General features: G+C 41.5%; 1 protein-coding gene across 1 annotated transcript in view; it reads left to right on the plus strand.

Annotated features, from left to right (window-relative positions):
• Nucleotides 1-27,502, plus strand: part of LOC120056310 (astrotactin-1-like) — a 247,741-nt gene that overhangs the window by 43,300 nt on the left and 176,939 nt on the right. Inside the window, exons 3-4 of the mRNA XM_039004549.1 lie at nucleotides 18,406-18,803; nucleotides 22,455-22,606. Coding sequence (XP_038860477.1) covers nucleotides 18,406-18,803; nucleotides 22,455-22,606 — 550 coding nt within the window. The remainder of the gene's footprint in view (nucleotides 1-18,405; nucleotides 18,804-22,454; nucleotides 22,607-27,502) is intronic.

Here is a 27,502-nt window from a genome sequence, read left to right on the forward strand (position 1 = left end):
TCCAGCATTGCATCACTTCGTCAGCTCCTTGAGGATACGTGCTGCCCCGAGACACAGCCCCACCACTCTCTCTCCCACTAACCGCCACTCTCTCCCCACCCCACACATGTCACTGAGCCATTTCCATTGTTCCGCCATACGCCACAGCCACCAGCATGGCTCGATGGCAGATGATTCAAGCCAGGATTCTACACAGCAGCTTGACCTGTCATGCACAGTTCATTGCCAGACCACCAGGCCCACCATGGAACAGTTTAAAGCTCTTGGATGAATGCAGTCCAACCTGAGGCTTGAAAAGAGGCCAGCTATAACTGGGGCTTAATCTCATGGAGATGCAGGCTCACTGAACTGCACCAAACTCAGTTTTGTCACCAGAAGGGGATAGGGATTTCCCTCACCTAGTGGCCATTCAAACTGCCATGATAAGAACTGGTGTGCTTCTTCCTCCACAAGGTGACCACAGTCTCCTTTGCTGCTCTGCTTCAACATCCATAATGGATGAATTACCTTGTGTTCCATGTTCAGCCGCAGGTGAGCTCCTGCAAGTCGAAACACATGTCCTCAGTTCTCTTTTGGCCCAGAGGCAGAGGGAACAACAAGCACCCCCTAACACCTACTACTCTGCACCATCCACCACACGTGGAGCCACCCTTTTATAGAGTCACTCCTTCTGCAGGAAGACCTCTACTATGCCCGTTAAATGCAAAGGGAGTGTAGTCACAGCATTGGAAAACCTTTGTATGTTTACAAATGCTCCAGAACATTGGTAAAACAGCAAAGGGCATCACACGGCAACTTTAATTTCCCTTAATATTGTGATCTTATTTATGGTATAGATCCCTCAAACTCATCTCTGGACCTCGAAGCCACTTCCACTGCATTTTTTCATTATTCCCCTCTAATCAGGGACTGATTTAGACCTGGGACACGAGGTGTGTGCAATTCATTATCAGGTAGAACAGAAAATCAGCAGGCTCCGGACCTCATAGGTTAAGAGTTGAGTAGCTCTGGTATACATTTAACATTTACATTTAAGTCATTTAGCAGACGCTCTTATCCAGAGCGACTTACAAATTGGAAAGTTCATACATATTCATCCTGGTCCCCCCGTGGGGAATGAACCCACAACCCTGGCGTTGCAAGCGCCATGCTCTACCAACTGAGCCACACGGGACCACATAGATGGAGAGAGGAGTATAGATGGAGAGAGGAATATCGTTATGCCTACGCTACTGCATGAAAGAAGACATCCCAAATATATATTTTTGAGAAGCTGTGGTATACAAAAAAATGATTGAATATTATATGAGGAGATTTTGTGTGGTAGGAAATAAGCTCTTAGGGACTCTTATGGCTCATGCGCTGTATCGGTCACTGTTTACATTGGATTAAGGTCTCAGACAAGTCCCCAATGTTCTCTGACAGGTTGCCAGTGTTCTTCCTAAAATAATAAATAGTCTAAGGGCTCTATTCAATCCGTATTGCGGAGGTTCAGCTTTACAGCTTGTTAGCGGAGACCGCATTCACGGTAAATGCAGCTCAATCTGTCACGTTCCTGACCTGTTTTCTGTTGTTTTGTATGTGTTTAGTTGGTCAGGACGTGAGCTGGGTGGGAATTCTATGTTGTGTGTCTAGTTTGTCTGTTTCTATGTCAGCCTAGTGTGGGTTCTCAATCAGAGACAGATGGTAGTCGTTGTCTCTGATTGAGACTCATATATAGGAGGCTTGTTTTGTGTTGGGATTTTGTGGGTGTTTGTTTCCTGTCTCAGTGTTTGTTCTGCACCAGATAGGACTGTCTCGGTTTTCACGGTTTGTTATTTTGTTATTTGTTAAGTGTTCATGGTTATTGTTTAATTAAACATGTTGAGCACTGGCTACGCTGCATTTTGGTCCTCTCCTTCACCCCTGGAAGAAAACCTTTACACAATCGGAAATGACCTTAACATTTTGATCTACGCAATCTGTTACGCATCAGCAATACAGATTGAATAGAACCCTAAGTCTTGTATGTTTTGCTTCTCCTCCTATACATACATTTGAAGTTCACATATTTTGCTGGTATAGTGTTTAGTAAACATCCCAGTGCTCCTTCTTGCTGGTTTACAGCCAGGGTTACTAATTCCCGTCTCAGATGGGAATTAAGAGGATCGAGTTTCCTGGGAACTGACAGTATGGCTTTAAGAAATCTGATGCAGATGGGAGCAGAAGCAACACAGAAGGAATTTATTTTCTATTGGCCAACCTATAGTAAAACAAGAAACACATTTTGAAGAGGAGGCAGATACAATATTTTTTTAAATGTTAAATAACACTAAAATGTGCATGAAAATACTATAACCCTCACAATAGCCTACATTTAGCGTAGCTTAATTGATCTTGAAAATATATATTTTTACAATGTCTCCGATGTATTGGAGTAACTGAGTGTACAAAACATTAAGAACACCTTCCTTTTGCCCTCAGAACAGCCTCAATTCGTTGCGGCATGGACTCTACAAGGTGTCGAAAGCGTCCCACAGTTGTGTCAAGTTGGCTGGCTATCCTTTGGGTGGTGAACCATTCTTAAAACACATCGGAAACTGTTGAGCATGAATTATAAACAGCAGCGTTGCAGTTCTTGACACAAACTGGTGCGCCTGGCACGTACTACCATGCGCCGTTCAAAGGCACTTAAATCTTTTGTCTTGCACATTCACCCTCTGAATGGCACACAATCCATGTCTCAATTGTCTCAAGGCTGAAAAATTCTTATTTAGCCTGTCTCCTCCCCTTCATCTACACTGATTGAAGTGAATTTAACAAGTGACATCAATAAGGGATCATAGCTTTCACCTGGATTCACCTGGTCAGTCTGTCATGGAAAGAGCAGGTGTTCTTAATATTTTGTACACTTAGTGTATAGTAAACAGTCCATATATAACTCATATTTGCTGTTTGATATAATATAACAGTTTGATATCTCTATTTGTCTATTTGTGTACTAGGTGATCAGAAGGAATAACTCAAACAACGAAGATTTCATAATTTCAATTAAAAAATATCACATAAGAAATTCAGAAATAATTGTCCCGGCCGGGCCCCGGACTCAAGACGTTCTTTACAACATTACCAACAGTTTTCCTTGCGGGCAACCCCTCAGACCTTTGCACTTCTGGTTTAAGTGCCCGATAATACCTTGATTTATGGCTGCTCACACCCTTTAACAGAATGACTATTTCCTCTTGCACCTCAAATGTCATCTAGATCAGTTAAGGTCCATCGGGCAAGCAGAATTGCAGTGACCCATTCATTAATGCAAGTACAAGCCCCTGAACTTGAAGATTGTCTCGCTACGTAAACAATATTAATGATAGAAGATCCTTAAAGTTAAGTTTGTAATGTTATACAATTTAAGGGGCCCACACATATCCACCCGGAAGGAATGATGGAAGGAAGAGGAAATTCAGTTAGAGTAATCTAAACCAACATTTTGAATGAAGTATTATGTTTATAGTTTCGAAGGCTAAAGTATTTTTTGTGTGTATCTCTTCCAGCTGGGAACCGATGGCACAGTATTGAGTCTGTCAATCAAACAAATTCTCACATAATTATACAGCAAATTAAACTATACTACAAGCTAGCTAGTCAATGTTTCGAAAAAGCTAAGACAGTCCTGCCGAGAATCCCAAAACTCTTAAGCTAGTAATGCTTTTATATTCTCTCAGTTGTTTTATGCAAATTGAGACTTCTACTATTGATAATTAAACATATATTTAGAATAGATTACACATTTATTTCATTTTCATGAGATTACATTTTCACATTCTGAATCTCTCAAGAGTTTGAGTAAAACGTTTTTTTTTTTACAGGGACAGTGCACATTAATCAACATTTCAGTAAAAGCGCCGGTTTTACCCAGCCAGCTAATTTTCAACCTCAGTCCCTGGGCAGGTTATTAAAAACTATTACAATAACAATGCAGACAAAAATGCAGAGCATCATTGGACAAGCAACACGTAGCACGCAGACAGAGCAATTACACAAAAAGCAACAAAACAAAATACATAAACGTAACAAAGTCTTTCCACACCTCACAACTACAGACAACAGACAACATGGAGAGCTGTAATATGCAGCTAGGGATTATGTTCACAAGTCTGATTGGGCTTAAGTCATATCTTTATGTTTTTTGTGAAGGTGCGATATGTGGTGCAGTTGTGTGTGTCTGGTGGCAGTGTGTTCCAGACATGGGAAGCTCTCACAGAGAAAGCAGATTGAAAAAAGGTGCTTTTCCTTAAGCGAACTATACAGTCACCTCTCATGGCAGACCTTGTGGATCTGCTGCCATGGGTTTGGGCTTTCTGTTTTAAAAAAAGTACTAGGTGGAGGGGGAGCCAGGCCATTTAGGATCTTGAGTACAAGACAGTGTATTGCACAAGATATTCCCAACTCAGAAGCTCATGCTTTATGAGGATGTAATAGTGATGATGGCTATTAGGCTTTCTATCAAGCACTTTGAGAGCCTGTTTGTAGACTGACTGAATGGCTTTTAATTCTGTACAGCAAGCTTGGGCCGAACTAGTCTAGCAGTATGAACCGTCGCTGGAAGCTCTGGACTGTGAACCGTCGCTGGAACCTCTCTTGGGTATGTGGGACGTTAGCGTCCCACCTCTTCAACAGCCAGTGAAACTGCTGGGCGCCAAATTCAAATACAGAAATACTCATCATAAAAATTCAGAAAACAAAACATATTTTACATAGGTTTAAAGATGAACGTCTTGTGAATCCAACCACAGTGTCAGATTTAAAAAATGCTTTACGGCGAAAGCATACCTTACGATTATTTGAGAACATAGCCCAGCAGACAATTCATTACAAACAGTAACCAGCCAAGTAGAACAGAGTCAGAGTCATAAATAGAGATAAAATGAATCCCTTACCTTTGATGATCTTCATATGGTTGCACTTAGCAGACATTCATTTACTCAATAAATGTTTCTTTTGTTCGATAAAGTTTCTTTATATACAAAAACCTCCGCATTGTTCGCGCGTTTTCTTCAGTAATCCACAGGCTCAAACGCAGTCAAAACAGGAAGACAAAAAAATCAAAATTGTATCTGTAAAGTTCATAGAAACATGTCAAACGATGTTTATATTCAAATCCTCAGGTTGTTTTTAGCCTAAATAATCGATAATATTTCAACCGGACAATAACGTTGTCAATTTAAAAGATAAACAAGAATTGCTCTCTCTCTGTCGAGCGCATGAAAAAGCTCTGCGACACTTTAGCGTCCAGTCATTCCGAATGCTCTTATTCCCTAATTTTTCAGAATACGAGCCTGAAACTATTTCTACAGACTGTTGACATCTAGTGGAAGGCATAGAAACTTCAGTTTGAGTCCTAAGTCAATGCATACTGTAATGGCATTGAATAGAAAACTACAAAACCAAAAAAAAAACTACTTCCTGAATGGATTTTTCTCAGGTTTTCGCCTGCCAAATCAGTTCTGTTATACTCACATACACTATTTTAACAGTTTTGGAACTTTAGAGTGTTTTCTATCCAAATCTACCAGTTATATGCATATAATATCTTCTGGGCCCGAGAAGCAGGCAGTTTAAATTGGGCATGCATTTCATCCAAAATTCCGAATGCTGCCCCCTACCCTAGTGAAGTTAAGTGGGGGAGTATCATAGCATTGAAGTACAGTTTTGTTACCTCTGTAGTCAAAAAATGTTGTATGAATCGGAAATTAGCTAGGTTGAACTTTGTTATTTTAGTTACCTTTTTCACCTGCTTTTTAAAAGAGAGGTTGCAATCAAGTATGATGCCAAGGTACTTAAAATCGGATACAGCCTGGAACTTCTCCCCTGACAAATAGGCATCTGTCTCCGTAGCATCAGTTGCCCTCTTTTTTTCACATTGTGATGCAAACACGAGTCACTGAGCCACTTTGTAACCTTGACCATTACAGTAGTGAGTTCTTGTGCAGCTTGTTTGCATGCACATATATCACTGTATCATCTGCATACATTTGAACTTCAGACCCAGTACAGACAGAAAGCGGATCATTCCTGTACAGGCTGAACAGGAGGGGCCCCAGTATTGACCCTAGGGGGACGCCCACATCATAGCTGAGAACGTACTGTGTATTCTTTAATGATCATACCTAGGGCTGTTGCGGTGATATTATTACTGCCACACCGGCGGTCATGAGTCATGAAGGGAGTCAAATTCCACGTGACCGTTTAGTCACGGTAATTAGGCTTCTCCAAGCTCTGATGCTGCTGATGGTCATTAGTAGCCTACTAAACTTGCTAACTGCCTGGTACTCAGCACTCTATTGTCCTTCTAATCACTCTAGATTTTCAATTACATTTGCATTGATGTCAATCAAACACTTCATGAGAGCCCCTAAGCTCATGTTGTGCAACATTTCTATAGGCTATGCAATTGCATGAGAAAACAGTGATGGCCTCTATTAAAAATAGGAGGATCCCATCAGCTTTCTACTAGAAGTATTTCCCAACATTCCTAATATTAAGTACATTGCTAATCTTTACAACAGGAGTATAGCCTACCTGGCTGGCATGAAAATGAACATCGGGAAAAGCGTCCTCCATTCGCTATTTAAGTACATAGATGATGTCACGACCGTCGTATGAATAATTGGACCAAGGCGCAGCGTGAGTAGAGTTCCACATTTTAATGATAGTGAGACTTCCAAAACAACAAAGACATAACGATCGTGAAATACATAGCGCACATAGGCACACACACAAAACAATATCCCACATAGCAGGTGGGAAAAAGGACACACTAAGTATGATCCCCAATTAGAGGTAACGATTATCAGCTGCCTCCAATTGGGAACCATAAACACCAACATAGAAATATAATACCTAGAAACCCCCCTAGTCACGACCTGATCTAAAACACCATGGAGAACCCCGAGGGGTCTATGGTCAGGGCGTGACAGTACCCCCCCCCCCCTCAAAGGTGCTCCGGTGCGGGACGTAGCACCCACTCTAGGATCCGGCCATGGAGCCGGGCTGAACGCCGTGCCCGGAATGGGCACCGGCGCGGAGGAAGGCTCCGGCCATGGAGCTGGACTGGACGCCGTGCCTGGACTGGGCACCGGCGCAGAGGAAGGCTCCGGCCATGGAGCGGGACTGGACGCCGTGCCTGGACTGGGCACCGGCGCAGTGGAAGGCTCCGGCCATGGCACCAGTGCAGGAAGCTCCGGGCCGTGGACCGTCACTGGAAGCTCCGGGCCGTGGACCGTCACTGGAGTCTCCGGACCGTGGACCGTCGCTGGAGGCTCTGAACTGTGAACCGTCGCTGGAAGCTCTGGACTGTGAACCGTCGCTGGAGGTTCCGGGCTGTAGACCATCGCTGGAGACTCCGGACTGTAAACAAGCACTGGTGGACGAGTGCGGGGAACCGGCACAGGACGTACCGGGCTGGGGATGCGCACTGGAGGCCTGGTGCGTGGAGCCAGCACAGGTTGCACCGGGCTGGTGACACACTCTTCAGGGAAAATGCGGGGAGCCGGCACAGGACGTACCCGGCTGGGAAGGCACAGGTTGCACCGGACTGATGACACGCTCTTCAGGGCGAGTGCGGGGAGCCGGCATAGGACGTACCGGGCTGGGGAGGCGCACTGGAGGCCTGGTGCGTGGGGCCAGCACAGGTTGCACCGGGCTGGTGACACACTCTTCACGGAGAATGCGGGGAGCCGGCACAGGACGTACCAGGATACAGCATACTCCTAGCCAACATCTCTCTCCGATATCCCTCCTCAAACTGCTCCATCGACTCCCAGACGGTCTCTGGCTCTCTCCTCGGCCGACCGCCCCTTGTGCCCCCCCCAACTTGGGGTTGCCCTTAGGCTGTTTGTGGCCGCGGACCCCGGCGTCGTCTCTGTCCTCCTTTACTCCTCGTCGACTCCCGCCAAGGAAGAGTCTCGCATCCACCTAGTATCTCTTCCCATGTCCAACTCTCCTTCACCTCCTGGGCCCGCTGCTTGGTCCTGCTTTGGTGGGATATTCTGTCACGACCGTCGTATGAATAATTGGACCAAGGCGCAGCGTGAGTAGAGTTCCACATTTTAATGATAGTGAGACTTCCAAAACAACAACGACATAACAATCGGGAAATACGTAGCGCACATAGGCACTCACACAAAACAATATCCCACATAGCAGGTGGGAAAAAGGACACACTAAGTATGATCCCCAATTAGAGGTAACGATTATCAGCTGCCTCCAATTGGGAACCATACACACCAACATAGAAATATAATACCTAGAAACTCCCCTAGTCATGACCTGACCTAAAACACCATGGAGAACCCCGAGGGCTTGTCGTGACAGATGACATTTACTCTTCCCCCTGACCCTGTTTCGTGACAGGTGCATGATAATGGTCCATTCTAACTCAAAACAAATGTCACACATATATTATTTAGTATATGTAAAGACAAGATTAAATCAAGAATAGTCTGATGGGTGACATTATTAGCCTATCACTTGTATATTATATATTATAATTTGTGAATTTTTTATTCATTTTTTATTTAACCTTTTATTTAACTAGGCAAGTCAGTAAGAACAAATTCTTATTTACAATGACGGCCTACCCCAGCCTAACCCTCCCCTAACCCGGACGACGCTGGGCCAATTGTGCGCCGCCCTATGGGACTCCCAATCACGACTGGTTGTGATACAGCTCGGGATCGTGACGCCTATAGCACTAAGATGATGCAGTGCCTTAGTCTGCTGCGCCACTCGGGAGCCTAGCATGCCCAGCAAGAAACAATGCCGTTTTTTCTACTTTTTCTAATCATAGTCGCACACCTCATGTAGCCTAGCCCTTAGGGCTATTTGTTTTGATAAGGTTTCTATCACAACTAAAGTGGCCAAATAACTTCTTAAAATTAAGCACATTAATCCACTTTACAAGGGGTGTAGAGCCTAACTGGCATACATAAGCAGCACACAAGTTTAAAGTTTAGGAAGATAATTTTCACCATGAAAATGCTCCTTTATAATAAAATCACTACATGCATAATCACATTTGCGGTCACTTTTGATAATGGTGTTGTCCCGCTAATGGAATATTTGGCATATAGCCTACTGATGTGTGCGCATTGCTGCGCTTATAATGTGAATAAATAGCCTAATAGTCTATCAACATTTTAAGCTAAACGTTCTGATCTGTCGTGTCAGCCACATTGCGTAAAAATTATGCTAGTGGTTGTATTAATTTGGGATCTATCGCATCCCACAACTGTCCCGGACTAAGTTTGGAAGATGTATTTATTGTACAGATTAGAATAGGTCTACTTTTGTACTATGGGGGATAGTAGATTGACATAGGCTAGTGCTTTTGCTGTTTGTTGGCTGACAAAAAGTAAATGTGGACAGTTCTTCCAATATCTTCAATATGCAGAATTGGATAAGGACGCACGCAGTTGCATCCCTGATGCAGCAAGAGTGGGCGGCGTTCGTGCCCTGGGCCGAGATGGCACAGAACTCGCTCCGCCACTCCTCCACTAACCTCTCTCCCTTCCAGTGCGTACTGGGGTACCAGCCGGTTCTGGCTCCTTGGCATCAGGGTCAGACCGAGGTTCCTGCGGTGGACGACTGGTTCAGGCGCGCGGAGGAGACATGGGAAGCCGTCCGTGTCCACCTTCAGCAAGCCGTGACGTGCCAAAAGAGGAATGCAGATCACCACCGCAGTGAGACCCCGGTGTTCGCACCGGGGGACCGGGTCTGGCTCTCGACCCGAAACCTGCCACTCCGCCTGCCCTGCTGGAAGCTGGGTCTGCGGTTTGTGGGGCCATTTTAAGTCCTGAGGAGAGTGAACGAGGTTTGTTATAGGTTACAGCTTCCACCCGATTACCGTATTAACCCCTCGTTCCATGTGTCTCTCCTCAGGCCAGTGGTGGCTGGCCCGCTCCAGGAGTCTGAGGTGCGGGAGGTTCCTCTGCCCCCTCTGGACATCGGGGGGGGCCCCGGCGTACTCCGTTCGCTCCATACTGGATTCGAGGCACCGGGCGAGGGGCCTTCAGTATCTCGTGGAGTGGGAGGGGTACGTTCCGGAGGAGAGGTGCTGGGTTCCGGTCGAGACGTGTTGGACCCATCTATGCTGCAGGAGTTCCACCGTCTCCATCCGGATCGCCCTGCGCCTCGCCCTCCGGGTCGTCCCCGTGGCCAGTGTCGACGCGCTGCTGGAACCGCGCATCGGGGTGGGGGGGGGGGGGGGGGGGGTACTGTCACGACTTCCACCAAAGTTGGTCCCTCTCCTTGTTCAGGTGGCGTTCGGCTGTCGAAGTCACTGACCTTCTAGCCATCGCTGATCCTCTTTTCATTTTCCTTTTGTTTTGTCTTGTCTTCCATCACACCTGGTTCCAATCCCATCAATTACATGTTGTGTATTTAACCCTCTGTTCCCCCTCATGTCCTTGTCGGGGATTGTTTGTCTGTCCTGGTGTGCGTTGGGTTATGTACCCATTTATTTTATTATTCTGTTTTCCGGTGGGTTTTGTTTATAAACTGCGCCATTGGAAACACTGTTATTTCTCTCCTGCGTCTGACTTCTCTGCCGCCAGTTCGCACCCCTTACAAAAACTCCCCAATCCATAACGTTTATAAGCATACCCATAACATGATGCAGCCACCACTATGCTTGAAAATATGGAGAGTGGTACTCAGTAATGTGTTGTATTGGATTTTCCCCACACATAAAACGTTGTATTCAGGACAAAATGTGAATTGCTTTGCCACATTCTTTGCAGTATTACTTTAGTGCCTTGTTGCAATCAGGATCCATGTTTTGGAGTATGTTTTTCTGTACAGGTTTCATTCTTTTCACTCCGTCATTTAGGTTAGTATTGTGGAGTAATGACAATGTTGTTGATCCATCCCCAGTTTTTTCCTATCACAGTCATTCAACTTTAACTGTTTTCAAGTCACCATTGGTCTCATGGTGAAATCCCTGAGAGGTCTCCTTCCTCTCCGGCAACTGAGTTAGGAAGGATGCTTGTATCTTTGTAGTGACTGGGTTTATTGATACACCATCCAAAGTGTAATTAATAACTTCACCATGCTCAAAAGGATATTCAATGTCAGCTTTTTTTACCAATAGGTGCCCTTCTTTGTGAGGCATTGGAAAACCTCCCTGGTCTTTGTGGTTGAATCTGTGTTTGAAATTTACTGCTCGACCTGAGGGACCTTACAGTATGTGTTGAACACTATTATTTCCCACGAAGTGAGTCCATGCAACTTATTATGTGACTTGTTAACTTCTACTTGGTAATCATCCCGGATCCGGGAGCACCCTCATCAGTAAAAAAGCTGACTAGCATAGCCTAGCATAGCGCCACAAGTAAATACTAGCATCTAAATATCATGAAATCACAAGTCCAAGACACCAGATGAAAGATACTATGTTTTACAGGGAAAACACAATATGTATTTCTATTAGCTAACCACGATAGCAAAAGACCCAACTTTTTTTTTTCACCATTTTTTTACTGCATAGGTAGCTATCACAAATTCGACCAAATAAAGATATAAATAGTCACTAACCAAGAAACAACTTCATCAGATGACAGTCTTATAACAGATTTATTGTATAGCATATGTTTTGTTAGAAAAATGTGCATATTTCAGGTATAAATCATAGTTTTACATTGCAGCCACCATCACAACTCTCACCAAAGCAGCTAGAATAACTACAGAAACCAACGTGAAATACCTAAATACTCATCATAAAACATTTATGAAAAATACACGGTGTACAGCAAATGAAAGACAAACATCTTGTGAATCCAGCCAATATTTCAGATTTTTTAAGTGTTTTACAGCGAAAACACAATATAGCATTATATTAGCTTACTACAATAGCCTACCACACAGCCCCATTCATTCAACATAACGTTAGCGATAGCGAATAAACCAGCAAAAGATATTAATTTTTTCACTAACCTTCTCAAACTCCATCAGATGACAGTCCTATAACATCATATTACACAATACATATATGGTTTGTTCGAAAATGTGCATATTTAGCGGCACAAATCGTGGTTTTACAATGTGAATAGTAGCCAAACTGCAAACAAAATGTCGGGAGAAATCTTGGAGAGGCACCTAATCTAATCAATAACTAATCATAAACTTGACTAAAAAATACAGGTTGGACAGCAAATTAAAGATACACTAGTTCTTAATGCAACCGCTGTGTTAGATTTTTAAAATTAACGTTACTACGACATACAGCTTACGTTATAGCGAGACCGCGCCGAAATTAATGGCGGAATATTAGTCTAAACATTTTCGACAGAAATACAAATTAACATCATAAATTGTTCCTACTATTTGATGAGCTTCCATCAGAATCTTTTACAAGTTGTCCTTTGTCCAGAATAATCGTTGTTTGGTTGTAGAAGGTCGTCTTCAACTGTGTAATTAGCAGCAAACGTTAGCCATGTGGCGCAGAAGTGTCCAACTCAGCATAACGCAGAACAAAGAAAATACCGAAAATCGCAATATACTGATATAAACTGATATAACTCGGTTTAAAATAACTACATTATGATATTTTTAACACATATATCAAATTAAATCAGAGCCGGAGATATCTAACTTATAAAACGAAAGCTTTTCAGAGCGCAATGCAGACGTCCATCTTGCGTCAGGCCAGACGATGAAAAGACCAGACCTTCCGTTCCAAGAAGTCTTGTTCGGCCTCAGATCTAGCTAGACACCCCATTCCAACTCTCACTGCCTACTGACATCTAGGGGAAGGCGTATGCAGTGCATGTAGACCCATAGATTCCATGCAAATTAATAAACTGACCCTGGAACAGAGCCCTCGATTTCAGATTTCTCACTTCCTGACAGGAAGTTTGCTGCAAAATGAGTTCTGTTTTACTCACAGATATAATTCAAACGGTTTTAGAAACTAGAGAGTGTTTTATATCCAATAGTAATAATAATATGCATATTGTACGAGCAAGAATTGAGTACAAGGCAGTTTAATTTGGGAACGATTTTTTACAAAGTGGAAATGGCGCCCCCCTATTGAGAAAAGCACATTTTTACTCATGAACTTTGGGCTTCCATAACAAAGGGGATGAATATCTATTGAGTCAAGACATTTCAGTTTTAAATGTTTTATTTATTTGTAAACATTTCAAAAACACAATTCCACTTTGACATTATGGGGTATTGTGTTTAGGCCAGTGACAAAAGATATACATTTCATATTTTTTTTTAAATTTGGCTGTAAAACAACAACATTTGGACGAAGTCAAGAGGCGTGAATACTTTCTGAAGGCATTTTAGGCCTAGACCTATGCCTAAATGATACCCACGAAAATAGAGCTCTTTCTGAAGAAAAATAATTATGGACCCTCCCAGACCGGAACTGGATACTTTTTCTATTTTGCTGGGGCTACTCTGTGTACTTATTGTCATGACGTGACCCTTTCTGGGTGTAGATTGTGGCTTCCCCCACCCCCCCTCTCTCACTCTCTCTCCTACAGGCTCTCAAAGTGCTTGATAGGAAGCCCAATAGCCATCATAACTGTCACATCCTCAGAAAGCATGAGCTCCTGAGTTGGGAAAATCTTGTGCAATACACCGATGCATGTCTTGTATTCAAGATCCTAAATGGCCTGGCTCCCCCTCCACTCAGTATTTTTGTTAAACAGAAAACCCAAACATATGGCAGCAGATCCACAAGGTCTGCCATGAGAGGTGACTGTATAGTCCCCTAAGGAAAAGCACCTTTAGTAAATCCGCTTTTTCTGTGAGAGCTTCCCATGTCTGGAATACACTGCCATCAGACACACATAACTGCACCACGTATCACACTTTCACAAAATGCTTGAAGACATGGCTAAAGGTCAATCAGATTTGTGAACATGGTCCCTAGCTGTGTGTTGCCACTTTCCATGTCTGTTGTCTGTAGGTGTGGAAACACTGTAGGTGTGGAAACACTTCACTGAGGTGTGGAAACACTTTGTTGCTTTTATGAAATTTGTCTTGCTGCTTTTTGTTCTATGTTGCTCTGTCTGTATGCTACGTCTTGCTTGTCCTATGTTGCTATGTCTTGCTTGTTCTATGTTGCTATTGTCTATATTGTAATTGTTTTTAATAACCTGCCCAGGGACTGCGGTTGAAAATTAGCCGGCTGGCTAAAACCGGCACTTTTACTGAAACGTTAATTAATGTGCACTGTCCCTGTAAAAATAAAAATAAACTCAAACTCAAACTCAAACACCCAGGTTTTGTCATCTCAGGTCATAAATTCCTGGTGGAGACTCCCTCCCCCTGGTTATGCAGAAAGAGAGGGAGAGAGCACAGAGGGCCAAACACCTTCACTTGGCCAAACACCTAAATCCCCCAAATGGGAGAATTAAACAATATTGCTACTTTTGAGAATGTGGAAACAGTCCGTGGTCACTTAAGAGACAATTGTGACGAGTGTGTTTCATTTAGTGATCTCATGAAGTACAGGAAACACACAACGGTATCTCTTAAAGTGTACATTTCCCAGCTGTCAAGTTTACATCTAAATATTGTGAAGAGTATGTGATTAAACATGAAACTATTTGTGAAAAGATGTAATGTGATATTAACCTTCTAAATGAGAGTATGGATTTTCATATAAAGATTAACTAGTCAGTGGCCACACCCCTGTGAGTCCTGACATCACATTTGGCGTCACGGACCGCCCTTCTCTACTGTTACGTATAAAACCCACTCCGGATGAAATTCACATCAGTCTAAGCAAAACCCAGCGTGAGCTGAGGTTGCAGATGAATTTCTGAGACGAAAACATGCCTGGTGACGGTGGTGTGTGAAGTGGTTTAAACTACGTATAACTCTACCAAAGACATGACTATTCCACGTGGAGCATTGGCTCCAAGGCTGGAAATTGTTAAATTCTGAGACTATCGATCCCTACAGAATAAGAGCAAATCTTAGACACAAATTACTAGTCTGCAGCTAGAAATTACATAAATTTAGGACAAGAATACAGACAACCGCCAAAACATCTATGCTATGAGAACATTTCCGAAGGGTACTCTGAAGTATCCATTTGAATACCCACAAAATACTTTGATCTTCGGGGAAACGCAACCAGAGAGACTCTGATGAACTCTGATGAACTCTCCAGCAGACGGACCGGATTCCAACAGAGAAGTCAACTACGACATCCGGGCGTTAATATTAATTGCATTTTCTTTTCGAATGAGCAAAGGATTAGCATTTCAGTGAATATAATTATAGACTGTGTAATGAATCCATTTTTCTTTCCCGCTCTTTCTCAGTCCACACCCCTTCCCTTTGTCTACCAAGCCGTCATAATGGCTTAGCCCACTAGGGACTCTTTCCTATCATTGGTAGTAACCAATATCTACTGTTTGTTTGTTATGTATTTCTGTGATTGTTAGTTAGTTAGTAAATAAATAATTAAGCCAATTTGTATGTTGCTGATTCACAATTTATGCTAGGGTTCGTGCAGAAAACCAAGAATTTTACGATTGTCACGTTCCTGACCTGTTTTCTGTTGTTTTGTATGTGTTTAGTTGGTCAGGGCGTGAGTTGGGGTGGGTATTCTATGTTGTGTGTCTAGTTCGTCTGTTTCTATGTTCAGCCTGATATGGTTCTCAATCAGAGACAGCTGTCAATCGTTGTCCCTGATTGAGAATCATATATAGGTGGCTTGTTTTGTGTTGGGGATTGTGGGTGGTTATTTCCTGTCTCTGTGTTTGTGTTCTGCACCAGCTAGGACTGTGACGGTATGTTCTTTTGTTATTTTGTATAGTGTATTGTTTTGTGTTGATTAAATTCATTATGGAAAATTACCACGCTGCGTATTGGTCCTCTGATCCTTCTCGCCTCTCCTCGTCTGAGGAGGAGGACGACTTAGACTGCCGTTACAACGATGTTCAGATGAGATTGATAGAAGGAAAAGAATAATGCTATTGATATAAAAGATCTTCAGATATTTAAGAGTGGATTCGGGAGATAGCCGCTTTATATAAACTAATGGTTCCGTGGTGCCCCAGGTTATTAACGGTTTAATTGTTGCATGGTTTAATTCAATCACATAATCAATTAAACGTTAGGTAGTTGATTTGAAAATAGCATGTCATCTCATTTAACGGTAGTAGAGACACAACATTATGGAAAACAATGTAACTCTCTGGCCTAGTTATCTTTCTGCTTTATTTCAATCTAAACTAGACTAGTTTGGAATAGTTCATTGACTTTGAAAGTAACGTAAAAAAGTAATCAATTCAAAACAAATTATTCTAACTTTCATTCCCCCCTAACATTGTGCGTACAGATTTGCTGCATACGTGACCTATAGTAAGGCATGATTTATTAATGTCCTTGACTATGCCGAATAGGCAAACAACTTATGCAAATTGCATTTACACTTTTATATCGGCTGAAAGCTTAAATTCTTGTTAATACAACTGCACTGTCCAATTTACAGTAGCTATTACTGCAAACAAATGCCATGCTATTGTTTGAGGAGAGTTCCTAACAACAAAACACTTTTTTTCACCACGATAGGTTTGATAAATTCACCTCTGAAGGTGAAATGTGTACTTACATTCTGAAATCTTGCTCTGATTTATCATCCAACGGGTCCCAGAGATAACATGAAGTGTCGTTTTCTTAGATAAAATACTTTTTCATATCCTAAAAAGGTCCATATATAAGAAAGGAATCTGTGAAAATCTCACCCTAAACGTTGTTTCAACCAGTCAAATCGCGTTCGTATGTATTCCTCAGAGATCCTAGAACGTAACGAGACTTCACTATATCATTAGGGGTGTAGTATATCCTATAGGACACCATATTTGGTCAGAGGGCGACGCCTTCATGGCACGCCGATGACGCGGGTAGTCTTCACTTGAACGACTCTAACTTTGTCAAATAAGCACCAATCGGGGTCAAACAAAGCTAGCTTGATAGCCAATGACCTGGGCTTTACGGGAGTATTCGGAAGCTATATATCTGTCGTAAAATGTAGCTACTAACTTTGTACAACAGCAGGCCTTTTCATTTTGGACATAAATTATGAGAATATTCAGAGTCATGAAGTTATGAAAACTGGTTGTTTTGCCAATTTTGAACTTAAAATATGGCTACTAGTTTCCAGTATGGCTACTGGAAAAGCTAAATCAAAGTCCAAGTATACAGATTTGACGATATTCTTGCAGAAAAATGTAATATGAATGCAAATGTCTCCTTGACGATTCACCCAAATGTACCTGGGTGACTTCATACTAAATGTCACATAGCTCGCTCATACTTCAAGTTATCCGTCTGGAACCTTGCACGTACACTGCTACCGTCTTGTGGACACCATCGGAATTACAACCAGAGTGATGGCTGGGACCTTTCTCTTGCATTTCAAAGATGGTGGTAGAAAAAAACTTGTTTTTTTCTTTGTATTTTCTTCTACCAGATCTAATGTGTTATATTCTCCTACATTCAATTCAAATTTCCACAAACTTTAAAGTCTTTCCTTTCAAATGGTACCAAGCATATGCATATCCTTGCTTCAGGGCCTGATCTACAGGCAGTTAGATTTGGGAATGTCATTTCGGTGAAAATAGAAAAAAAGGGGGCTATCCCTATTAAGAAAAAAGTCAGTAAATGTAGCTGGCTACATTCTTTCTATGGCAAACATTAGAAATATGATGGCCTTACTTGTTCATTGTAAGCTCATTTACTTGTGTGGCTGCCAGCCAAATAGCATTGCACTTCTGTTGTAATATTATGAAAATAATTTTTTTGCCAAATGTGTTGCATTAATGTTAGTTGCACGTCCCTGACCATTCTTGAATCAAAAAAACACTTTTGGCTTTCAATATAAAATGGACCCCTGTCAATACACAGCTGGACTCACCTGCTCCCGCTTTCTCCTTTTGCGTTATTTACAAACAAACACGTGACTGTCTCAACTGATCTGGAGAACTAAAACACTAAAACACTTATGATAGCTTCATAATGTAAAATAATATAACAGGTGAAACGAAAATCGTGATCTGCTTTATCTCCTAACGTATTGCATAAGTTAACTGCAGATATTTACTTAAAAAGTAGCTACAAATATGACAATTTATTGAAAACTTTAAATAAATAGTTTCAACAGTATTCAGGGTATTGAAAAACCATCCCATGGCTATTTCCAAATACCCCGGTATATGGTACACTGTGATGATATGGATATTGAGTTTGTTAATGTTTTCTTGACATTGTTGAGCTCAATTGTTTTTTCCTCAAGGATCTCTGCTATGCACTAGTGGTCTTTTGACAAATCTAACTGCATGGGTTTGGGGACTTTGGGGAGTTCATCCTTTTCCTTTCCCAATTGTTTGTTCACAGGGAGGCATGATCGCCTTGCTGCTGTCCATTTTGTGCCTGGTCCTCATCCTCTACACGCGCAGGCGATGGTGCAAACGCCGCCGTGTGCCCCAGCCCCAGAAGAGCGCCAGCGCCGAGGCAGCCAATGAGATTCACTACATCCCTTCGGTGCTGATGGGAGGCCAGGCCAGGGAGAGCCTGAGAAACTCCAGGGGCCAGGGTCACAATTCCAGTGGCACGCTCAGCATCCGAGAGACGCCCATCCTGGATGGATACGAGTATGACATCACTGACCTGAGACACCACCTGCAGAGAGAGTGCATGAACGGAGGAGAGGACTTTGCCAGCCAGGTTACACGCACCCTGGACTCCCTTCAGGGCTGCAATGACAAGGCCAGCATGGACCTCACACCTGGGGAGTGTAAGTACAAGCACTCATGTATGCACACACACACACACACACACACTCTTACACTGTTAATGGTGGTGGAAAACGCTGTGTCAGGCACCGCTCCAGAATCTCCCATAAGTGTTCTATTGGGTTATGTCATGCGCCGCTCCAGAATCTCCCATAACTGTTCAATTGGGTTGTGAGTGTTCACACTTGCACATTCTAAAGTGGGCTAGCGCCGACCTTAGCCCAGGGCTAGCATTTCCTGCTCCGGAGCAGGGTTGGCACTGACTTTTCAGGGTCTAACCCGCACACAAAATCTGCACTTTCACTTAATTTGCATACTCTCATGATGCCTGCCACTCTTGTTTAGGCTACCCCAAAGACCGAAACATTGTCTGAGTCAACAGGAGAGATTATTATAATTATTTTCCATGAGTTTTGTCAAAGTCTCGAGTGACGAAAAGTAGCTAGCTAACAGCTGCTAGCTAACAGCTGTTCTCTCACTGGAGGAGGAGCAGCACAAAGCAGAGCTGTTGCTATGGTTACTCTCACACGCAGAGCTGGGGCAGTAAGGAGCGGGGACAGACAAAGACAAGCATCTAACTAACAGAGGAAGTTACTATATTTCTGATTTCGGGTTCGGCATGGCCTGAACATTGCGTGTGTGGGTAGGGTTTGGGCTTAAATGAAATGCCCCTGCAGGACTACAGATATAATGTATCATTGGTTGTGTGTCAGAGATAAGGCTGGTTTATACTATGTCTATGGACATAGAATACAACAAGTGTCACTGGTCAAAACAACATTTACTTTATACTCCCGGGGAATGTCTGTAGACCATCACTGCCTCTGTTGGTTTCCTTGTCGCAGACAGATGAAAAAATATATACCTTGACCCTGTCTGTTGTCATGGTATCCTGACTGAGACCACAATGAAACAGTGCGAAAGTTCAATAATTCTCCCGTCACACAACCGTAAGCTATTTTATCTAATTAGCTCGCCATGAACTTTTAAATAATGATCTTGTTGTAATTTTATTTTCCTGTAATAATGAATAAACATTAGCTAAAGTTAAGACGTTTTCAGCAATGATATGGTCATTATTTGAACTGGCTAGCCATCTAGCTAACTAACCAAACCAAACTAACCAAAACGTTGTTAACAAAGTTGCTTTTAGTTGCCTGGTTTGCTGGATTGACATTTATTTTAAATGTTTATATTTCACCTTTATTTAACCAGGTAGGCCAGTTGAGAACAAGTTCTCATTTACAACTGCTACCTGGACATATACAAAATTCATTTTTAATCTAATGGGTTTATTCGTGTTAAAATACAGAAGTTATTCTATTTTGTACCACTAGGCTGCTGATGTCATGCAGCCTGTCATTTTTGTGTTTATACTTTTTCATAACAACAACAAGTTTGATGTTGGACGACAATAGAATGTTTATGATGTCACTGTGACAACTGTATACAGACATGTCGATAGACCAACTGTAAACCAGCCTATAGAATGTAACATTGGTTGTGTGTTGTTTGTTCGTTAGCCCTGGGATAAAATTGTGACTCCTTAGCCCAGGGCTAAAGCTTAGCCCAGTGTTAACAAATGCTTGTGTGAATATGAGATTACAGTGCCTGGCAAAAATATTCATCCCCATTGGCGTTTTTCCTATTTTGTTGCATTACAACCTCTAATTTAACTGGATTTTTATTTGGATATCATGTAATGGACATACACAAAATAGTCCAAATTGGTGAAGTGAAAATAAAAAAATTACTTGTTTCAAAAAATTCTACAAAATAAAGAAAATCCTGATGTTTTTCATCGGCAGGACAGGGAAACTGGTCAGAATTAAAGGAATGATGGATGGCACTAAATACAAGGAAATTCTTGAGGGAAACCTGTTTAAGTCTTCCAGATATTTGAGACTGGGATCGAGGTTTACCTTCCAGCAGGACAATGACCCTAAGCATACTGCTAAAGCAACACTTGAGTGGTTTAAGGGGAAACATTTAAATGTCTTGGAATGGCCTAGCCCTAGTCAAAGCCCAGACCTCAATCCAATTGAGAATCTGTGGTATGACTTAAAGATTGCTGTACACCAGCGGAACCCATCCAACTTGAAGGAGCTAGAGCAGTTTGGCCTTGAAGAATGGGCAAACATCCCAGTGGCTAGATGTGCCAAGCTTATAGAGACATACCCCAAGAGACTTGCAGCTGTAATTGCTGCAAATGGTGGCTCAACAAAGTATTGACTTTGGGGGGGTGAATAGTTATGCACACAAGTTTTCAATTATTTTGTCTTATTTCTTGTTTGTTTCACAATAAAAAAGTATTTTGTATCTTCAAAGTGGTATGCATGTTGTATAAATCAAATGATACCAACCCACAAAATGTTTAAATTCCAGGTTGTAAGGCAACAAAATTGGAAAAATGCCAAGGGGGTGAATACTTTGCAAGCCACTGTAGCTAGCCCAGGCCCAGTCTTAGCCTGGGGTGAGGAACAATTCAGTGTGAAAAGCCCTTTTGTATCCCTCATTTACTCAAGTGTTTCCTTTATTTTGGTAGTTACCTTTATGTGTGCACGTGAAGTGAAATTAATCTTCAAACTTCAAGGATATCGAAAGTATTGAGTCATTTGGTCCAACACAAAGACATTTTTTTGGCACTGTAGGATTTATATAATTCTCTCATGCAACTGCTACAGTAATAGTGTAATGATATTACATACGACCAAAGTGCTAGTCGTATAACGACTCTGGCTATGGTCTGAGCATGTGTGTTTTGCTAAACCACTAAATCATCCATCTGACCCTGCTAGAAATACAAAGTCCTTTCTATTTTGCTTCTATTTATCTTTATCACACTTGCTACGGTATGATTTGACTATCTACCTACAATAGGAGGGAATACAATACAAACAATGCATCAGAGATAAATTATTCAGAAGCATTCAATATTGTCTAACTCAAATATCATACACATTTTTGGCTTATTGGCTATTTTGAATGCACTCATTCATTCACAGTCATTTGCTTTGGAAATATCCTCATTTGTAATCAGTGGACCTTAGAATTAAAAACACCCCCTGAGAAATATATGGAACAGCAATGATTTGAAATACCCACAGAATTTCAATTAGCATAAGACATACTTTTCCAAATGTAAGAAATATGACATTCTAGATTGTGCTGATTGGTTTTGAGATTGCATCTTGTTTCAAAGTCTAAATAAAACTCCCAGGAGGATTTTGAAGTGGAATAATTTCATGCATTTTACATTAAGTGCTAAACTAATTTAGATAAGGCAATAAACTACCTCAATAAAAGCCTCTCCCAATATTGTTGGTTGTGGTCAGAAGAAATACCAGCCCACCAGCCAATGAAATGTTCTCTAGTTGTGACAGGAAATGATGCATTATAAACGGACTTGTTTTGGCTGTAGCTATTCTGTGTGAACGCCACAGTCTGTAGGAAAAACAAGAAGAGGGGATAAAGTATGTAGCCCTATAAGGATATACTTTACTGTGTAGTGCTGATTCTCATTATTTTAAAGCTATTGTCCCCTCAGAATGACATGCTACTTTTTCAAGTTTTAATCCTGTATTATTGGGTTTATGCTACATCTGTCTCGTTTCTCTCCCTAATTATGATTGTTCTGTCATCTTCAGGGAGTGACAATACAAAGTTGTCCCTAATGAACAAATACAAGGACAATATCATAGCCACCAGCCCCATTGACAGCAATCACCTGCAGCAGAACACTCTCCTCCCCCACAACACCTCCACCAGTCAACGCAAACAACGTCTGTCCAGCAAAACCCGAGGTGAGTCATTCATCGATCCATATCCACTCCCATTCTGACCATTGTGGGTTCTCTGCCAGTAAAGGACAAAACACACCATGCCGACCTATGACTAGAAATGTGGCCGAAACATGTTCGTGATCACCTGCTGGTTGTCGACGAACAGTGCCGATAATGTACATTTGTCCAGAAATGAACAGAGCAATGACAGTGTCACGGATCTCCTCTTCGTCTGAGGAGGAGTAGGAAGGATCGGACCAATGTGCAGCGTGGTAAGTGTTCGTCATTTATTTAAAATGCACTGAACACTAAAATACAAAATAAACAAACAAAGAACAACCAAAACAGTTCCGTCTGGTAACTAATACAAAGACAGAAAACAACTACCCACAAATCATAGTAGGAAAACAGGCTACCTAAGTATGGCTCCCAATCAGAGACAACGATAGACAGCTGCCTCTGATTGGGAACCACACCAGGCCAAACACATAGAAATACAACAACATAGAAAAAGAACATAGACTGCCCACCCCAACTCACGCCCTGACCAAACTAAAATAGAGACATAAAAAAGGAACTAAGGTCAGGACGTGACAGACAGGCAATATTTTGTTCAGAGGCAATACGATGGCTACCCACTGCCTTTAACTATTCGTAGGCACTGTGTGTTTTGTTCTTAAAGGGATACTTCGGAATTTTGGCATTGAGGTCCTTTATCTACTTCCCCAGAGTCAGATGAACTCATGGATACCATTTCTATGTCTCTGTGTCCAAATAGTATCCATGCGATCATCTGATTCTGGAGAACATAGATAAAGGGCCTCTGCCAAAATCCCGAAGCATCCCTTTAAGAGATCTTGAAAAGAGAGTATTGAAAAAGAGGGCATGTCATTCTGAAATGAGACACCAGTTTGTTCAGTTGACCCTGATCATAATCCACTTTGCTCCATGACTGACTAGTGTGGATGGTTTATTTTCTGGTTAGAAAAGCAATTCTAGTGAGTAGGATGTTATAGAATAGAGGATTCAAATAGCAATGTCACGCTAACCAGCTCATTCAGCATGTAGTGGTAGCTAGGGAACTATAGAGCTGTTGTGTAAAGTAATTTTACAGTTATGAAAGATTAATTTGTGTCAACCACCATTTCCATCTCATTTTGATGAGAATTGTGAGAAACAAACATGACTCTGGTTTCAGATAGAGAAGAGTGGTGTTAGAGTCGTGCCAAAGGGTTAGTTGAGCCACATCGTTTCTAGGAAGCCATACACAAAATGAATCATGTGACCAAATATTTAGGAAGAGGTCATCATTTCATGGATTCTGTGAAGCAAGAAAATATATGATAAAAGTGGTAAGCAAGTTAGGTCCAAAAAACAAAAAAAAGATTTATTGTGTATCTAAACCAAAGTAGATATTTTACAGACTGTTTTATAGATCAGTTGGGGTCTCTATAAGCTACAACATGAGGTCCTAAACCTAGCATGAAAGTGTGTCCTTGTACTGTAGCTGTGGGCTAATATAGTGAAAATGGTTGCTTTGGGGTCAATTGTGCCTTTTGGCCAGGGGCAAGTTAAGCCAATGGTCAAATCAATATACCCCATACAAATGATGATTACATCTGGTCAGTTTTATGCATATACAGTTCTTTCACAAAGTATTCACACCCCTTAACTCTTTCCATTTTTTTCTTGTGTTACAGACTGAATTAAAAATTGATTAAATTTAGATTTTTGGGGTCACTGGATGATACACAATGCCCCATAATGTCTAAGTGGACTTATGTTTTTCGAAATTTCTACAAATGAATTGAAAATGTAAATCTGAAAATTTCTGGAATTAATAAGTATTCAACCCCTTTGTTATGGCAAGCTTAAATAAGTTTAGAAGTACAAATTTGCTTAACAAGTCATATAATAAGTTGCATGGACTCACGCTGTGTGCAAAAATAATGTTAACATGATTTTTTAATGACTACCTCATCTCTGTACCCCACACATACAATTATCTGTAAGGTCCCTCAGTCAAGCAGATGTTGCACAATCCAGGTGTGGAAAGCTCTTAGAGACTTACCCAGAAAGACTCACAGCTATAATCACTGACAAAGGTGCTTCTACAAAGTATTGACTCAGGGGTGTGAAAACTTATGTAAAATAGATATTTATGTATTTAATTTGCAAAAAAATTGCATTTAGATTATTTCCAGGGAAACACAACATCCTGATATACAGTACCAGTCAAATGTTTGGACACACCTACTCATTCAAGGGTTTTTCTTTATTTTTACTATTTTCTAAATTGTAGAAAAATAGTGAATGCATGAAAACTATAACATAACACATATGGAATCATGTAGTAATGACAAAAGTGTTCAACAAATCAAAATATATTTTAGATTCTTCAAAGTAGCCACCCTTTGACTTAATGACAGCTTTGCACACTCTTGGCATTCTCTAAACCAGCTTCATGAGGTAGTCACCTGGGATGCATTTCAATTAACAGGTGTGCCTTGCTATAAGTTCATTTGTGGAATTTCTTTCCTTCTTAATGCGTTTGAGCCAATCAGTTGTGTTGTGATAAGGTAGGGGTGGTATACAGAAGATAGCCCTATTTGGTAAAAGACCAGGTCCATATTATGGCAAGAACAGCTCAAATAAACAAAGAGAAATGACAGTTCATCGTTACTTTAAGACATGAAGTTTCTTCAAGTGCAGTCACGAAAACCATTAAGCACTATGATGAAACTGGTTCTCATGAGGACCGCCACAGGAAAGGAAGACCCAGAGTTACCTCTGCTGCAGAGGATAAGTTCATTAGAGTATACTGCACTTCAAATTGCAGCCCAGATAAATGCTTCACAGAGTTAAAGTAACAGACTGCTGTTCAGAGGAGACTGCTTGAATCAGACCTTCATGGTCGAAATGCTGCAAAGAAACCACTACTAAAAGACAACAATAACACGAAGAGACTTTCTTGGATCAAGAAACACGAGCAATGATCTGTCCTTTGGTGTGATGAGTCCAAATTTGAGATTTTTGGTTCCAACCGCCGTGTCTTTGTGAGATGCAAAGTAGGTGAACAGATTATCTCTACATGTGTGGTTCCCACCGTGAAGCATGGAGAAGGAGGTGTGATGGTGTGGGGGTGCTTTGCTGGTGACACTGTCTGTGATTTATTTAGAATTCAAGGCACACTTAACCAGCATGGCTACCACAGCATTCTGCAGCGATACGCCATCCCATCGTGTTTGTGCTTAGTGGGACTATCATTTGTTTTTCAACAGGACAATGACCCAACACACCTCCAGGCTGTGTAAGGGCTTTTTGACCAAGAAGGAGAGTGATAGAGTGCTGCATCAGATGACCTGGCCTCCACAATCACCCAACCTCAACCCAATTCAGATGGTTTGGGATGAATTGGACTGCATAGTGAAGGAAAAGCAGCCAACAAGTGCTCAGCATATGTGGTAACTCCTTCAAGACTGTTGGAAAAGCATTCCAGGTGAAGCTTGTTGAGAGAATGCCAAGAGTGTGGAAAGCTGTCAAGGCAAAGGGTGGCTACTTTGAAGAATCTAAAATGTAAAATATATTTTGATTTGTTTAACACTTTTTTGGTTACTACATGACTCCATGTGTTGTTTCATAGTTTTGATGTCTTCACTTTTATTCTACAATGTAGAAATTTGGAAAAATAAAGAAAATACCTTGAATGAGTAGGTGTGTCCAAACTTTTGACTGGTACTGCATATGTATATATCTTGTTAGATAGAATACTATATTTCCTTTGACGTAGTGGTGCTGAATGTAAGAAATGGCTCAACATGCCACACTCTCCCCTACTGTTGTTTTGGTTGAAAATATTTATTTGCATTCCTGTGCTCATGTACTTTGTGACTTTCTCAGAGAGCGTAGGAGAATGTTCCCTTTTCTGTCTGATATTTGTTGAAAACCTGTATTGTGGATATGCACCTGCTATGTCTTTTTGCTTCATAATGAGAACATAAATCAAAGCTCGCTAAGGAAGAAAAAAAATAAAAATGAGTAACTTTTATCAATAATAGACTTTGAGAACAGAGAGAACAGTGTACGTAACACAGCACACTAATGCCATATTCACTTGGTATTCTGGAAAGCCTGTTGGGCAAAACAGAAGTCAATTAGCTGATCACTTTCAGGACAGAAAATGCTAAAGATCCAATCTGTTTGCTAATTCAATGGCAAAATAAAAGCATACCATGTCCGCAAAATGCTCCATTTGGCTCTTGGCTTCCCCCAGCCTATCTGTCTCTCAGAGTTATGAGAAGCCTTTGGTTTTCTGCTCTCTGAAAGCAATCTCACAGCCCTACAGCCCGCTCTCAATGAGATTGCCGCCTTCAGAATTAAACATACACCATTTGCATATTTATCTTATTCATTTAGTTGAATTTGTTTATTTGGAACACCAGAGGACAAAGAACAATGGAGGACAACTCTAAATGCGTTATCATTTTATCTGCTCTTTATCTGATCCTTTATGTGACAACTTTTTCTCTCCACAACAAACCCCTTGGTGGTTCTATGTACAACGTGTACACAGTCCAGTAAATCGGAATTGGAAAGACTAAGCCTGAGGTTATATTGCTTCATCTATTGTTTTTGTTTGGACATCTATTGTTTTTGTTTTGGAATCCGAGTGATAAAATATGCACATGCATATGTAAGGTCTTTATGCTATTCTCAGTGGACATTTAACAGCGTTTAGTATTGGGGGGGAAGCTTTTACGCATCAAATGTTAATGCCTCCCTCAAATGTGCTGCTCAACGTGTATGGCAAGCCAAACAGTGAGGTTGGGGTAGCTGTCTTTGTCACAGCTGTTGTCTGTTTGGTGTTTGTTGTCTGCTTCAAGGAGTCTTGTTATACTGAACTTGTTATTCATACCG

This window comes from Salvelinus namaycush, chromosome 11 (genome assembly GCF_016432855.1).
Source record: "Salvelinus namaycush isolate Seneca chromosome 11, SaNama_1.0, whole genome shotgun sequence".
NCBI classification, from domain to species: domain Eukaryota; kingdom Metazoa; phylum Chordata; class Actinopteri; order Salmoniformes; family Salmonidae; genus Salvelinus; species Salvelinus namaycush.